Source organism: Portunus trituberculatus, chromosome 38, assembly GCF_017591435.1.
Source record: "Portunus trituberculatus isolate SZX2019 chromosome 38, ASM1759143v1, whole genome shotgun sequence".
Lineage (NCBI taxonomy): Eukaryota > Metazoa > Arthropoda > Malacostraca > Decapoda > Portunidae > Portunus > Portunus trituberculatus.
The window spans coordinates 12548690-12565900 of record NC_059292.1 but is presented as its reverse complement, the minus strand read 5'-3'; the positions used below and the strand labels follow the sequence as shown (position 1 = coordinate 12565900).

General features: G+C 41.7%; 1 protein-coding gene across 1 annotated transcript in view; it reads right to left on the bottom strand.

The window, feature by feature from the left end:
* Positions 1-585: 585 nt before the first annotated feature.
* Positions 586-17211, bottom strand: part of LOC123514826 (brain-specific homeobox protein homolog) — a 27782-nt gene continuing 11156 nt past the window's right edge. Inside the window, exons 2-6 of the mRNA XM_045273048.1 lie at positions 7346-7435; positions 6973-7168; positions 6668-6855; positions 4169-4439; positions 586-3766 (exon numbers count right to left, since the gene is read on the bottom strand). Of these exons, the coding sequence (XP_045128983.1) occupies positions 3627-3766; positions 4169-4439; positions 6668-6855; positions 6973-7168; positions 7346-7435 (885 nt within the window). The 3' untranslated portion in view covers positions 586-3626. The remainder of the gene's footprint in view (positions 3767-4168; positions 4440-6667; positions 6856-6972; positions 7169-7345; positions 7436-17211) is intronic.

The following is a 17211-nucleotide window of genomic DNA, read 5'->3' as shown; positions in this document are numbered from 1 at the left end:
TCTACTTTATTAACATTAATTATGATTCTTACAAACTCAAGTATTAAAAACCTTGCTCACATAACATCCTAGGTGTCTTGAGAATAATTACTTGCTGTTACTCTGTATCTCCTCAAACACTCAGTATTCAATAACTAGCGTAATCTTCGTAAATGGAACATATATAATACCAATTTCATGTACAGAACGGTCGCCAAATAAGTGAGAGCCTCTTAATAGGATATTCATGGTAAACAATATTTTTTTTCTCCAGTGTGCTGATTGATTTTTATTATTTTATTCTTGATGAGAGAAACCACACCAGAACATTCATATGGTCATCTCTCTCTCTCTCTCTCTCTCTCTCTCTCTCTCTCTCTCTCTCTCTCTCTCTCTCTCTCTCTCTCTCTCTCTCTCTCTCTCTCTCTCACACACACACACACACACACACACACACACACACACACACACACACACACACACACACACACACACACACACACACACACACACACACACACACACACACACACACACACACACACACACACACACACACACACACACACATACACATACACACGAGGTAGAGACACAAAAGCGGCGTCAGCAACATCATTTTATTCTTTATTGTTATCGGAAAAGAAGATAACACGAAATATTTACAGTATTATTTACACTCACACTGGGAAGAAGAGAGAAAAATGTTAAGCAAATGGCGGCAGCGGCGACGGCGGTGGCGGAATTGGTGGTGGTGGTGATGGTAGTGGCGGTGGTGGTGGTTGAGCCTACAGTGACAATGGCAATGGCGGTGATGACGATGGTGGTGATAAGGGAAAGGAAGATATAGAAGGACTCGCTGAATTTGGTTTTATTTCCTAAAGGAAGAACGATTATAGTATATTTATGCACTTTTTTCCTTTTCTTTTTTTATAGTGAAAACATTATGGTATGTTTGTCAACTTCTATTCTTATTCTATCACATGGTTATGCTTAGTGAATATGGTAAGAGAGAGAGAGAGAGAGAGAGAGAGAGAGAGAGAGAGAGAGAGAGAGATGGGGGGATGACATTTGTGAATTAAACTTACTGACTCTATCAAACATTATGCAGCTACACTATCGCTGTCTCGAAGATGAAGATGGGTGGCACTGAGGTCGTGGTGGGTGTGGTGGGCGTGGCGGAAGTGGCGGGTGTGAGCGGTTCGTTTAATTTAATTAATGGCTGCTTGCGTGAACTGAAAATGTAGATGTGCGGTGTTACGGACGGGGTGACTGGTTCATTTAGTGTTAGGGGCTTGGTGATGGATGGTTGGTAAAGTGACGTGATATCAACAGCTGGGATTTTCTTGCGTTAACCATCTCTTGTTCCGGCATCACTGTAAGACATGTAGGTGCGTGTTCTCACCTATGGCATGGCCTCGCCTTGACTAAAATTACGAAGCAATACCACAAGTTGTTCTGGTTTTGAAGTGTGTTTTCATGGTTCTCTTGATTGATTACGATGGATTGTGTGCCTGTATTGATTAGCGTCCTCGAGCATCTGGTTGATACCGTTTCTCTGGCGTTTTACCTTGACTAATTTTGCCAGATTATAGTGCAAATTGTTCCAGTTTTCACGATTGTTTTCATGGTTCGAATTAAAGTGTAAGATTAATTCTATACCAACATCTATTAACATTCATGAGACCTCGACTTCTATCGTCTCTGTGGCCTTTGACAATACTCCTGATGAGGGAACAAAGCGTTTCAGAATAAGAGCTTTTGTATCAAACTCCAGCAAACTCATATTAAGATGTATTTTTCAGTATGGCTTTAATCCTGTGCTTGATTACCTAGGTTTGCTTGCCTAACAAACCCCCTTTTATTCTGACTTCGCTAAGATCCTTTGTTTAATTACAGCTCTTAAGCATGACGCTGTAATCCTTTTTAAATCATCTCCCAGTTTTGAGCGTTACTCGATGCGTACCTGAAATTTTACCTCCTTAATTCTTGTTTCCCGTAAGTACTGGCAATTATTTCTGACTCCGATAGGAAGGAATAAAGTGACTTTTTCTCTGTTAGTTATTACACATGTCAGAACTGAGTTTTATCAATTCACTTATTTCTGTTGTTATTTATTTACTTATCTTTTTTTTTATTTCGAACGACGAAGATTTTCTGCAGATATTGACGCGGTATTAACTGCTTCACTATTAAGGCTTCTTCTACTGCATGTTTGAATTACGTACAATTTTAAAAACCATTGCCATGAAAAACAAAAAGTCAAGGAGTCCTCGAGTAATTAAAATCATTTAGATGAGAGTAGCTTTATTCTAGTTCTAGGATTACTCGTAGTGGAAAACGCCATACTGCCTTGGGGGGCTGGGTGGCAGGTTAAGGCCTCTCATGTTCGGGGGTCCGGTCTATCCGGCCCGAGTTCGAATCCTTGCCAAACCTAGTTGCCCGGTGGGAGATGTAGCGTTCTCCCGTTAACCTTAGCGGTGCCATATGACCTAAGCTATTGCGGCACCTAATGGAATATTTTCCATTTTCCATACTGTTTTTAGTGACCACTAACTTTAGGTTTTTATGGTGGTAAAAATAAAGAAAAGGTTCCTCTGTGCCACGAGTAAACATTTCAATTGAGGCGACGGAGGCAGATAATGGACTCATGAATGCAAGGCTTGTGAGAAAGTTTTGCAAGTAGTACGTATAGAAATTCAAGTCGCACGCTTTGTTGAGAGAGAGAGAGAGAGAGAGAGAGAGAGAGAGGTACAACCCGTTGCACTGGACACAAACAAATCTGTCACATCGTAAAGGTGAAGGGTGAGGTGCGGGGCATTCAATGTTCACGATGAGGCGGGCTGAGCTAGGCAGGGTCCTAAAGCATTGGGAAGGAGTGGAGGGTTACAGGCCAACGAACGTGGATTATAAACGACTGACACGCTTTGTACACTGACTCGTCCCTGCGTGTTGAGGTCCCGGGCGTGTTAAGATCCCCTGAGACTGACTCTGGGCGGGCACACAACTCATGCTTTAATGCGCCGCTCTTGGGGGACTCTCGGCAATTAGACTGTCCTGACGGTGTGTGTATGAACGTAAGCACAGAAGGAATATTTAAAGAATCAAACACTTCCCTGATGTCCGAGCATCGACTAGTACAGTATAAAATTCATTCGCTCACCTATTAACAAAATAAAATAAAAATGAAACTTAACTTCGACTAGATTACAAGACTAGAGTATTTTCATTGGTAACTTTGACGTTAACATAATCCACCTCTCACATCGCCGTCCGGGTCGGAAAGACGGGAGAGAAATTGACTGACTAGTGTAGTATCTTTAAAGTTTCCACTTAAATACAAAACAAAACAAGTGCAATAGAAGCTATGAAAGTGACTAGAATGACTTTGGCAGAGAGAGAGAGAGAGAGAGAGAGAGAGAGAGAGAGATCCATTAGACGTTTTGAATATCTTTTCGGTGTATCTCAAGTAGGTAAAAATTCCTTAACACGACATGAGTTCCTTAACATGCATGCTGCAGGATCGGGAGAGGGAGTACTTCACGTCACTGGTGGGTGAGAGATGGTCCACCCCGACCCCCTCGCTGTCATCTTGCGGGCGGGAACAGAGGGAAAGTAGACTAGAGGAGGCAGACAGCTAAGCGGACCTAGTGGGCGGGCTGCGGGTGGGAGCGGGAACCATGGGCGTGACGTAGGTCAGCAGAGACGCCCACAATGTCGATTTCGTCCTCGTACTCCGAGTGGGAAAGGTCACTGTCCCGTGGGAGTGTTGTGGCTGGAGAGGCGGCTGTGTGGAGAGAGCGAGAAAGTAGGACGTGTGTGTGTGTGTGTGTGTGTGTGTGTGTGTGTGTGTGTGTGTGTGTGTGGTGATACAAGAATGTTAAACTCAATATAAAAAAAACAACGGAGTGAAAACGGAGTAATAGAGTAATGAACCTGCGATGAATGAGAGGAAGCAAGGCAGTGTGAGGATCAGACGTCACCAGAGAACAAAAAGAATGTAACATGAAATAAAAAATATGAACAAAACAGAAGCAGCAAAGAAAGAGTAAAAAGAATAAAAAGAATGAATATAAAAACAGTCTACAGAGAGAAAGAACAACAAAAAGAATAAAAAGAAGAGATAAAGAAACTTGAACAAATATACACGAGGAACATCAAGAACAACAACATGTTCACCAATACACACCTGCATCAAGAGGGGAGCAGGGGCCTTGGTGATCCATGTGACTCGACCCTCCCACCAGGTGACTCGCTCTTCCGTCCCTGTCCCCTGCGCCGCCACCTAGACTACTGGACGTGGAAGAGGAGGAGGAAGAGGAGGAGGAGGAGTTGGTGGAGTTGCCAGTGGAGGTGCTAGAGGAGGCGGCGGCGCTGGTGGTGGTGGAGGTTTTGTCATCCGTGTGTTTTCTGAGCTGCTTCTTGTGCTTCATACGCCGATTCTGGAACCAAGTCTTGACCTAGAAGTAGAAGAGACGGAAGGATGCCAGTGAGATCGAGGCGAACGAGGGAGGATACGAGCAAGAGATGTACGATGAGAGAGAAGGATGAGGATGGATGATAGAGGAGAAGGAAGATGATGGGAGGTAAACGAACAGGCAGGCAGAGATACAGTCAAGTAGATAACAGTGAAAACGGCACAGAGGAAATGGAACGAAACTTAAATGTAATGTTAATGATAGAGAAAAATAAAAAAACGGAAGATGTAATTGCGGAAAAGAAAGGAAAAGGGGAATAGGAGGCAGAAGGCTAATGAAAATAGAATATAGTAAATAAAACGAAACGTAGACATAATGGTAAATATAAAGGAATTTGATTAAAAAAACGATAGATATAAGTGCGTGAAAGGAAAGGGAAAAGAGAAGAAGAGGAGACATAGAACAATGAAAATACTAGAAAGCAAATGGAACAAAAACGTAAATGAAATAAGAATAGTGCAAACAAATAAAGAAAAATGAGGAAGTAAACGATAGATATGACTTCGGAAAAAAAATAAACAGTGAAATGAAAAGGACGCAACGAAAATAGTAAAAAAAAAAAAGAATTATGATGCTAAAAACAAAGGAAAATTATAAAAAAATCATTTAAACAAGAAAAAAAGAACAAGAACAAAAACAAGAACAGGAAGAAGAACAACAACAACAACAACAACAACAACAACAACAACAACAACAAGAGGAGAAAAAGAAGAGATGGAGACAAAGGAGAAAATGCGGGGCAGGGTAGCCCATAACATAAAATAAAACTATAACCTTCATCTTCAATTAAGGAACCATCACACTAATAACACCTCACACCAGGGACGCAATGATGGACAGACAACCACTACTATGGACAGGAGTGGCGCGATTGAAAGGTTATGGATTGGTTGGGTTGCGGCGCTGTGTGGGTGATCATCTGACCCCCACCTGTCTGTTCCCCTCAAACCACCACCACCGCCACTACCACCACTACTACCTGTCCCCTCAAACGAGATCAACACCACCCTATCATAGAGGGGAGCGCCGGCAGGAAGCCGGAATTAGATGGGGAAGCAAGAAGGGGAGAGAGGTAGTGAGAAGGGATTGATAGTGACGGGGTGAGGAATAGTTTACGATGAGAGAAAAGGATGAGGATGGATCACTTAGAGAAGGAGGAAGATGAGGAGAGGCAGCAAAGCACAGGAGACTGATAACCAAACACATTATTATTATTGCAATTATTATTATTATCATTATTATTATTATTATTATTATTATTATTATTATTATTATTATTATTATTATTATTATTATCATTATTTTTATCATTATTACTATCATTACTATTATCAATATCAATATTATCATTTTATATATTACTAATACTGTTACTACTTTTATTATCATAATTGCTTTTTTATTATTATTATTATTATTATTATTATTATTATTATTATTATTATTATTATTATTATTATTATTATTATTATTATTATTATTATTATTATTATTATTATTATTATTATTATTATTATTATTATTATTATTATTATTATTATTATTATTATTATTATTATTATTATTATTATTATTATTATTATTATTATTATTATTATTATTATTATTATTATTATTATTATTATTATTATTATTATTATTATTATTATTATTATTATTATTATTATTATTATTATTATTATTATTATTATTATCATTATTATCATTGTTATCATTATTATCACTATTATTATTATTGTTATTATTATTATCATTATTATTATTATTATTATTATTATTATTATTATTATTATTATTATTATTATTATCATTATTATTATTATTATTGTTATTATTATCATTATTATTACAATCATCATCATTATCATCGACATTATCATTATTATCATTACATCACTTCGTGTGGTTGTGATGCAAAAGGCCGTCACTAAACATCATCATTATCTGCCTATTTTTCTCATCGCCGAGAACCTGAAAATAACTCGCAACGTATCCAACAACCCGAACTTTGATGGTGTGTGATGCAGGTAAATGGAGCGCTGTGAAGGGAGGGATGACGCGCCGCTTGAAGTCACTGAACGCAAACAGATTGTGAGTCACAGGTTAATGAAAGAAAACGTCACAAGTTATAAAAATATGATAATAATGGACAAATAGATGAAAATAATAAATGAAAGATAACGAATAACAGGGAGTGGGGAACAGCTCACCTGAGTCTCTGACAGGTTGAGAGAGGTTGCTAACTCGACTCGTTCCGGTGTGGATAGGTACCGCTGCGCCGCGAACCGCTTCTCCAGGCCGCCCAGCTGGTGATCGCTGAAAACTGTGCGAGCCTTCCTCCGGCGGCAAGCCTTTAGTGCCCCCTCGCCGCCACCAAACAGACCGCCGAAACTCAGTCCTGCAGAAGGAGAAGAAGCACGGGATAACGCAGGGGAATAAAAGGTTTTAACTTTCCTTTCCACCCTCTTCCTTCACCTGCCCTTCCCCTCGTCTCACATTCATGCCCACATCTCACCTGCGCCAGGGAACAGGAAGTGGGTCTCGGGTTTGTGAAGGTATGGGTGGGGGTGGAGATACGCGGCGGCGGCAGCAGCAGCGGCCGCGGCGGTAGATGGTAGGACACCAGCGGCGGCGGCTGCGGCGGCTGCGTAGGATTCGCTGAAGGACGCGCGAACCATTGAAGAGCTCACAGAAGTCAGGTCTCGCGATGTCTGGTCAGGAAAGGTCAACTTGCATTAACCTCAACTTTTTGGTGTTCATATTTTTATTGCATTAAACTAATGAGTTATTTCCACTAAAGAAACTAGTGTGTGTGTGTGTGTGTGTGTGTGTGTGTGTGTGTGTGTGTGTGTGTGTGTGTGTGTGAGTGCGCGAGTGTGTGTTCTTACCACAGGGTATAGCTGGGGGTTGAGTCTCATCCATGGACTGTCTTCACTGCTGCCCTCTTCACCGCCTCCCTCTACTCTGCTACACACTCGCTGTAAAGATGAAGAAGGAACATGACATTGAGCTCTCTCTCTCTCTCTCTCTCTCTCTCTCTCTCTCTCTCTCTCTCTCTCATATTTCAACATCAAATGACACAATAATTAACAGTCCTAAACTTAATAACACACGCGCACACACACACACGAAATTATCAAAAGAGGAAAGATAATAAGGCAGCGGCTTCGTTTTCTTTTTGCGTTAAGAGAGAATGGTGGGTGGGGTTGACCACTTGACAAGAGAGGGGAGACGACGCTATCTCCACTCCCACGGCTTTTTCCTCCGCCTCCTCCTCCGTCTCTTCCTCTTCCTCCTCCAAGTCATCGTCCTCCTTTTCCTCTTTTTATTCTTCAAACCCCCAGTAATTACGTAGACGTCAATTAACCTCGGATTATTCGTCAGTATTGTTCTGGAGGGGAGGGGGGGTTGAGTGTTTAGGGGAAGGAGGATGGGAGAGCGTGGGAGCTGTCTATTGGTCCATCCCTCAACTTAAGTCTTCCACCTCTTCCTCCTCCTTGTTTTCTGTTTTTCAATGTTCATATTTTTAAGGATTGTAGGATCTTATTTGATGTTTTCGTTTCAACAGGCTCCAGTGAAAGTCCTTGACTCTTTCAGTGGTGTTTTCATGAGTGTTTTGATAGGTCAGCAACGTTACCAATGGAGACAACACACATGAGAACAGGAATAATCGTCTCTGCAGCCTTTGAGAATACCCGTGATGAGAGCAAACCGTTTAAGGACATTACTTATTTTTGTCGCCTTTGTTATGCTCTAGCTTCGTTGCTGCTGTTGCAAAAATACGATCTCGATGGCATTATAATCGTTACGCCCATGAATTACTTGTAGCACTGGCTGTCTGTGAGTCTGCATGGGTCTTAACAAAAATAAAAATCAATGACAAACATGATTTAATTATGTCCCTGAACGCGCGCGCGCTCGTGTGTGTGTGTGTGTGTGTGTGTGTGTGTGTGTGTGTGTGTGTGTGTGTGTGTGTGTGTGTGTGTGTGTGTGTGTGTGTGTGTGTGTGTGTGTGTGTGTGTGTGTGTGTGTGTGTGTGTGTGTGTGAGAGAGAGAGAGAGAGATAGTGTGTTTTAAGTAATTTTTTATATTATTCTAATAACGTTATCGAAAGAGAGAGAGAGAGAGAGAGAGAGAGAGAGAGAGAGAGAGAGAGAGAGAGAGACACACACACACACACACACACACACACACACACACAGACACACACACACACACAAGCGCGCACGTGGGCCCACTAGGACGTGACAACAAAAACAGGACGCACCGACGTCACCTATTTAAGACCCAAACACGTATTGAAAGAGACAGTGGAGAGGGAGGGAGAGGGTGACGAGGAGAGGGCACGGAGAGAAAGAGGGTAAGGGGAGAGCGTGCGAGGGGAGAGGGGAGAGAGAGAGAGAGAGAGAGAGAGAGAGAGAGAGAGATGAGACCCTGGGGAGGCAACCTGAGCCCAAATCAATGCCTGGGAGGGGCCCTTGGGGTGTCCTGGTCGGAGAGGGCCGCGCCTCGCCACCTAATTGACAGCGTAACGATTAGCATCTCCGTGTTTACTCTGGTAATTAACAAGGCGTTTGGTCCGGGTAATTATGAGGCCGAGTAGCGCATCTCATGTCTCATTAGGGAGTGAGACGAGGGGGTGGTAGAGCAGAGGGAGAGAAGGAGGAGTAGGTAGGAAGGCTGAAGGAAATGTTTTTTTTTTTTTTCATGATTTGTTTGGAGTGCTAAGTGATGATGATATGTGGAAAGTATAACATGAGTTAGTGAACTGTCTTATAACTTTCAGTCTTTATTTTATCATTACTGCTGCTACTATTTCTGCTACTACTACTACTACTACTACTACTACTACTACTACTACTACTACTACTACTACTACTACTACTACTACTACTACTACTACTACTACTGCTGCTGCCACTGCTGATACTACTACTGCTACTATAATTACTACTAATAATACTAATCAAATGATTTGTGAAGAGAACGATGGTTTTACATGCGTGTTGCTTTTCATTTTTTTTTTTTTTTATGTTGTAACTTGGTATAATTTACCTCCTTAATTTTCTTTTATATCTTTAACTTTCTTCTCTCATGTTGTTTCAATCTCTTCTACTGTTACGTTTCACTTTTCCTCCCTCCTCAGTCACTTCATAACTTCATCCTACACAAGTCTAAAGAAAGTGTGTATTAAAACCGATAGGTAACCCAAGAACACACACATTTTGAATCACTCTGGTACATTTCTATAAAAGAGTAAGTAAAAATATCATTCGACTTTAACATTCTATCAAGAGTCTATATCCTTGACTACTATTTGGTACATCTATCCTTAATAACAAACCACTCTGAGACATCTTTACTTGTTCATTAAACTGAGTAGAAATATAAAAAAAATATGCTTTTTATTCATACATAACCTCTAGTGTTATTAATTCGTATGGAAGAGTTAAAAGTAATAGATGATCTGTGTTTTTATCTGTGACATCTTTCAGGCGAAACAGAAAATTTTTATGAATGATCCTAACCCACGTAAGTTTAAAGTCAATACACCCATGTTTAAAAACCTCTCTCTTTCTTACCACACACACACACACACACACACACACACACACACACACACACACCACTTCTCTACCTAGTGATGAGAAGTTCCTGTGAAATCTCTCCCACCGTCCAATTAACATGAACCAGATTTAAAGAGAGATATTATAGTTCACACACGTGGAGATAATAGTCTAATGATAGTAAATAGTGCCCTATCTCCTCCCCTCCTCCTCTCTTTTTCTCTCTTTCTCTCCTTCCTCTCTCCAGTTCGCCTTCTCTCTCTCTCTATCTTCTCCCTCCCTCTTCTTCCTCCCCTCCCTTCGCCCCTTGTATAATAGAGAGGGCGGTAGGTGTCAGGTTACTCTGGGAACTCTCTCTCTCTCTCTCTCTCTCTCTCTCTCTCTCTCTCTCTCTCTCTCTCTTATCAACCATTTTCTCAGTTTGTCTATTTATCTCTCATTAATTTTCCCTCTTCTCTCCTCTCTTCTTACTTGTCTCGCTCCTTCTACTTTTCATCTTCTTTATCCAGCTTTTCCTTCTCCTTCTCCTCCTCCTCCTCCTCCTTATCGTCATCACCATCCTCATCTTCCTCTTCCTCTTCTTCCTCTTTTCATGCTTCGTCCTCTTTCTCTCCGTTCTCTTTCTCCTCCTCTTTGTTGTTGTTGTTGTTGTTGTTGTTGTTGCTGCTGCTCATGTTTTTGTTCTTTTTTTCATCTTCTTCCTCTTTCTTTTCTTTCTCTTCTTTGTCCTTTGTCGATGCTTCTTTTCCGTATGTTATGGGCTCGCGTTTCCTTTTATCAGTGAACACCGTATATTTTCCTTTATTTTCGTTTCATCATTTTCTATTTGAGCCTCATTTGTGGGCTGTCTATTGATTCATTCATTCATTTCGTTCCTTATTAGTTCTAATCCCGCGTTTTCTTGATGCTATAGGTTTTTCAATGCGACCTTGAAATTGTTGATAATCACAATTTGGTCTAGAAGTTCTGGATCAAAGAAAAACAAGGTGCTTCGATAAATGTACGCAGTTTGAAGTTTCTGTATCTCTGCAACCACGGCCCGGCCATTAATAAAACACTAAGCGTTTAAAGAGACAGGGAATTAAGAGTCAAATATCTCTTTTTAAAGGGAACGAGTCTCATTCATGGTTGGTGGGTTCATGGTTGCAGAAACAGTAACACTTTCATATTGAGTGCTGGCATTTTCAGTTCAGGTTCATCTTTTTTTGAAACACTAAGGAGCACAAAGAAAAAATACTGGCACACGTGTTGACTTTTTATAAGAACGTTTGTGATGTGCTGAGTGAGTAAATAAAGAAGTAAATGGATATAAGACCTCGCGAGATCTGTAAATCGAGGAATTCTTAAATATCTTTCCTAAATCATAACTCCAGACACCACAACCTGGATGTCTTCATTCCGGAAATATTTCATCGCCTCACAAAGAGCGACTTATTAAAACTTGCCATTATGACGCACTAGTGTGAGGATTGTAAATATGAGTTACTTTATAAATATCACTGTTCAAAAAAGTCATAACGTCGAAGTGCAGTGTGGTATTAGTATTAGTAATAGCATTAGTATTGGTAGTAGTTGTAAGAGTAGAAGTAGGAGTAGTAGTAGTAATAATAGTAGTAGCAGTATTAGTATTAGTATTAGTAGTAGTATTAATAGTATACCAGTCCTTTTGATCCTATTCTTTATGGATTGCCATATTCAGTGGACCTTTTTATCTATCCATTTTTCTTAGACATTGGTCAGTCCATCTCTAGCAGTAGTAGTAGAAGTAGTAGCAGTAGTAGTAGTAGTAGTAGTAGTAGTAGTAGTAGTAGTAGTAGTAGTAGTAGTAGTAGTAGTAGTGGAAGTAGTAGTAGCAGTGGTAATAGTAGTAGTAGTAGTAGTAGTAGTAGCAGCAGCAACAGCAGCCTAACACAGCACAAAAAGCAAAACTTTCTGCTAAGCGTTTTCACGTACGAACGGCTAGAAGCATCTCGTTGAGAATAGGAGAGTGGCTGCTCGGAGAGAGGACACGGCAGGAGATAAAGGAAGGAGGCAGCGAGAGAATGAAGGGAGAAGAGCCAGGGATCAGCGAGTCGGGAGTAGTGACGGGGGGAGGTGAGGGAGGGGAAAGGGGAGGGCTGCTGATGCTCTCTGACGCGGGAAATTATCTGTATTGAGGCGCTTAATGACAGAGATGAAGCCAGCCTCTCTCTCTCTCTCTCTCTCTCTCTCTCTCTCTCTCTCTCTCTCTCTCTCTCTCTCTCTCACGCCCATTCCCCGCCCTCCATCAGCGCCCGATTGTGCAGCCATTAAGGACCCCACACCCGCACCCCAACAGGCGGGCGTGTGTCAAAGGCTTGTTTACATGTGTTTGACCCGCGCTGGAGGGCTTTATGGGAACCCGGCAAGGAGGGGAAGGAAGGGGCGACAGGAGGGAGGAAGGAGGAAAGGAATAAAGGTGAGGAGAAGGGCACATCATCGTCTGTATATGCTGTACTGACGTCATGTCTCTTTTATCGTCTCTTTCTTTCTTCCTTCTTTCTACCTTGCAGTGATTGACATTGTTTTTTTTCTTTTTTTCTTACTTTTCTCCTTTTCTTCCTCTCTTTCGCCATCAATTTGAGTGTCATTCAACATTATAAATTCTTCTGCTGTTCTATATTTGTTTATCTATTAGTCCATCTCTCTCTCTCTCTCTCTCTCTCTCTCTCTCTCTCTCTCTCTCTCTCTCTCACTTCTTGATACACTTTACTCGCTCGCTCACTCGTTAATTCAATCATTAATACATTCATTTACATGCCCGCTCACACACTCTCGCTAACTCACTCCCTTCATCATATTCCCTCTTACCCTCCATCACCTATTTGCTCGCTCCCTTCCGCTTTCCCGCCCCACTCTTTCTTTCCATCTTCCTTCCCTGTCTTTCCCTCCATCTATTAAACCGATTCTCTCTCTCTCTCTCTCTCTCTCTCTCTCTCTCTCTCTCTCTCTCTCTCTCTAGCCTTACCTCCCTTCTTCCTTCCCTCCATCAGACCCGCCCGCCCTCCTCACTCAAATCAAATTTTGCGTCAAGCCTGAACAAAAATTTGGTTAGAAGTTAATTGAGTGTAACACGGACGGGGCCACTCAGTGTGTGTGTATGTGTGTGTGTGCGTGTGTGTGTGTGTGTGTGTGTGTGTGTGTGTTTCACTGTTTGATCTGTTGCAGTCTCTGACGAGACAGCCAGACGTTACCCTACGGAACAAGCTCAGAGCTCATTATTTCCGATCTTCGGATAGGCCTGAGACCAGGCACACACCACACACCGGGACAACAAGGTCACAACTCCTCGATTTACATCCCGTACCTACTCACTGCTAGGTGAACAGGGGCTACACGCGAAAGGAGACACACCCAAATATCTCCACCCGGCCGGGGAATCGAACCCCGGTCCTCTGGCTTGTGAAGCCAGCGCTCTAACCACTGAACTACAGGGCGTGTATGTGTGTGTGTGTGTGTGTGTGTGTGTGTGTGTGTGTGTGTGTGTGTGTGTGTGTGTGTGTGTGTGTGTGTGTGTGTGTGTGTGTGTGTGTGTGTGTGTGTGTGTGTGTGTGTGTGTGTGTGTGTGTGTGTGTGTGTGTGTGTGTGTGTGTGTGTGTGTGTGTGTGTGTGTATATCTCTTACTGAAAATATTCTCCTCTCTCTCTCTCTCTCTCTCTCTCTCTCTCTCTCTCTCTCTCTCTCTCTCTCTCTCTCTCTCAGGTGTCAGGTGTTAGGCGAGCACTGTGACACCTGACCGGAAATGGGCACAGTAGCACCTCAAGGACCATCTTTGTATGTTTAGTGTCTGGAGCAGCGTTCCCTCTTTCCCTCCCTCCCCTCCTCTGCTCTCCTCTCCTCTTAATGCTGGCAGGAAAGTCGAGGAGGGCTGGATAAGTCTTCCTATTTTCAGTTGTCTTAAGAAGATTTTGCCTTGTACTGCTTCCTTAATTTCTTCAATCATATATTTGTGAGTTTTTTTTTTTTTTTTCTTTATGAACAAGAATGCTATTTTATCTTATTTTTACTTTGGTGTCTATCTTTTTTTTTTTTTTTTTGCTTCTCTTCTGCATTATTTCCACCGGATTGCTAAGTAGGTTTCATTCTCTCTTACTCCAAACTCTATAGCAGAGTCGTCCTTACGAAAAAGTGTATTAAATGTTTGTTTTTTCTCTATAAACGGGAATGTTATCAATCGTTTTATATTATATTCTCCTTTTCCTGTTTTCTCTTTCTAATACTTTGGACTGGATTATCAAATAGGTTTCTTCCACTTTCACTTAAGTCTGTATAGTGTATATAGAGGAACTGACTATATAAAAAGTCCATAAGTGACGCAGTTTTTTTTAAACAAGCCGGGCTATTTAAATTTCTTGTTTTGAGATGTGGGAAATCGGCTCGTGGTTCCTTTTGTCCCTCAAAAGAAAGTAATCTATTAAGAAACAACATAGGTGAGCGGTTTCGGAGACGCTACATAGGAACGAAGTAGATTATGAAGTTCTGCAGTTTTTAACACCTGAGCTATTTTAGTTTATTGCTCTGAAATATGGAAGGTCGGCTCGTGGTCTCACAGAAAGTGTTGAAAGACAGGCAACATAAGTCTTAGGAGTTGCAGCATAGTGAAGTTGAGGCAGACAAACAGAAAACTCGCCACCTCTTCACTTTTCCTGTATGAATTTATTTCCCACGTCCCTCGAAAGAAATCAGTTAAGAAACATTGAATATGAGTGGTTAAAGATACGCAGCATAGTAAAAATAAGGAAAACTGAAGCCACAACACGTCACCGCCTTGACACGCAGGCAAGACTCCGTTGTTTCTTCGCCTCGCCGCCTACCGGGGAAGAATGGCCGACTGATACACTTCCGCGTCACCAGCATCGCCGCCACCAGCTCCTCGGCGGCGGTGCGACAGCGACAGCCAATCACGGGCCGGGATGATCCGCTTAGGACGGTTCCGGCGCATTTACCAAACAAAAGCGAAACGTGATGCGCGCCCCTTCATTACCAGGGCGAGCGAGTGACGGGAGGCGGGACGGGCGTGGGCCTTGTGGTGGAACGGCGCAGGGGCGAGGGCGGCGTGAAGCGACCATCTCCCTCCGCCTCGCTACATTTTAATAAGAGCGGCCGAGAGGAGGTAATAAAGCAGTAAGCCGACTTGATGAGAGGGATTCCGTTACGGTATAATTAGACTAAGCATAACAGGGAATTAAACGTTGCTTAATTTTGGCCGGCTTCTTGTTCCTCTTGTCTCTCTTCCTCTTCCCTCCCCATCCCTTTCCTTCCCTCTCTGTATTGTCTTTCCCTTACCTCTCACTTCCTTCTCTCAATTACCTTTCCCTTATCCCCTTATGTTATCCCTCCCTCTTACTCATTCTCTCGCTCCTCTTCTCCCTTGTTTTGTTTTATTCCCTCACCTCACACTCCCTTTTTCTATGTTACCTTTCTCCTCCGCTCCTCCTCCCTTTTCATTGTTCCCTGCCTCTCCCATAACTCTTATTTCCTTTCTCTCTCTCTCTCTCCGATACTTTTTTTTTTTTCCATTCTCCTTTTCTTGTCTTACCTTTCCTTTTAACAGACATGGTTCGGTTTGCTATTATTTCTTATTTTCCTCCTTTCCCTTCAATCCCTTTTCATTATCCTATTTATACTTTCTTTCGTATCTTTCGTTTTCTCTTCGTCTATTTTCTTGTCCTTGTTCTCAGTCCTTTTATCTATCTCCCATTTGCTTTTTAGTCTCTCATCATCTTCCTCTTTTGATCCCTTCACTATACATCGATGAAGGCCACGGAAAAAAAAAAAATCCTCAATTATCTCTCTTTGTTTCATGTGGTTCTTGATAGACGGAGAGAGGGAAGAAAAGACGGCAGCTGGAAAGGAGTCAGTGAAGGAGACAAGAGGGAGAGGAGAGGAAGGACGTTAGAAGGGAGAAGGGAGGAAGGCAAGAGAGAAAGATGCATTTGTCGCTTGTTTTTTTTCTTCTTTAAATGCACTATCTCTCTCTCTCTCTCTCTCTCTCTCTCTCTCTCTCTCTCTCTCTCTCTCTCTCTCTCTCTCTCTCTCTCTCTCTCTCTCTCTCTCTCTCTCTCTCTCTCTCTCTCTCTCTCTCTCTCTCTCTCTCATCTCAACATTGCTCTCTCTCTAACACAGTGCAGTTCTTCAAGTTAACACTTATGTCACTCACTAAAACTTCATTCTTCCTTTTCTTTTATATTTCTTGTGTTAAAATGTATGACAAACCGTACCTCCTCCACATCTTGGGAATATACGTTTCCTTATTCCAAGCACAATCCACTATTTAGCTCCGTAAGTGAGTTGTAAAAGACACTGATAACAACTGAGTTACCTTTGAAAACCAAATCCCCTCAAACCATTGTGATTTTGAAAGGAAGAAGCAAACAAACAAAGAAGGAGGGATAGAAAAACACCAGAGTATATGTATGAAAGGAAAAAATATTACTCTTTACACGATTTCACGATTTTTTTTTTTTTTTTTACGACGCATGCATAACTTATTTTTGGACATCACAGGGGAGGGAATTATACCAACACAATGATAAAGTCATCATAATATATGTATGACATGAACAAATCAGATATTTTTTCCTCGACATTTGCACAAAAGCTAGTAATTGTATATTCTAAAATGTTTCCATACTTGATAGTCATTGCTTACACCAGGCTGTAGTAAAAGTTATAGCATGTCTGTGAGCGCTTTTCCATCATTCTAGTGGTAGTTTGAAATAAATGCGTCGCCACCAGTTTGAGAAAAATTTTACATATCTTGGGGACACAACGAATCAGATTTGTAACCTTTGAAAGAACAAAGATTCTCAAAATACCGATAGAATTTCTTTAATTTTCGTTAGTATCACATTTACTTTTAAAGCCGCGTTCTCAAAGTCTCTCCTCCCATGCAATAACATGAAGTGCACGAGACGTCATAGACAACGGGCTGGTCTCTGCGGCTCTCCATGTGGTAATGGGAGGTGAGGAAAATCAACACTAGGTGTAGTATGTGAATTACTATAAAAAAAGATACGGATAAAAAACAGCCACTTGAATATTTTTCCTGTCAGTTTGATGAGATACAGCGGCTCCTGTGTGCCAGTGCGTGGTTTTCGGAAATGCAACGAGCACTGGTTTGGCAGAGAGGCGGTGGTGGTGGTGGGCGAGGCGGATGTTTGTGACGC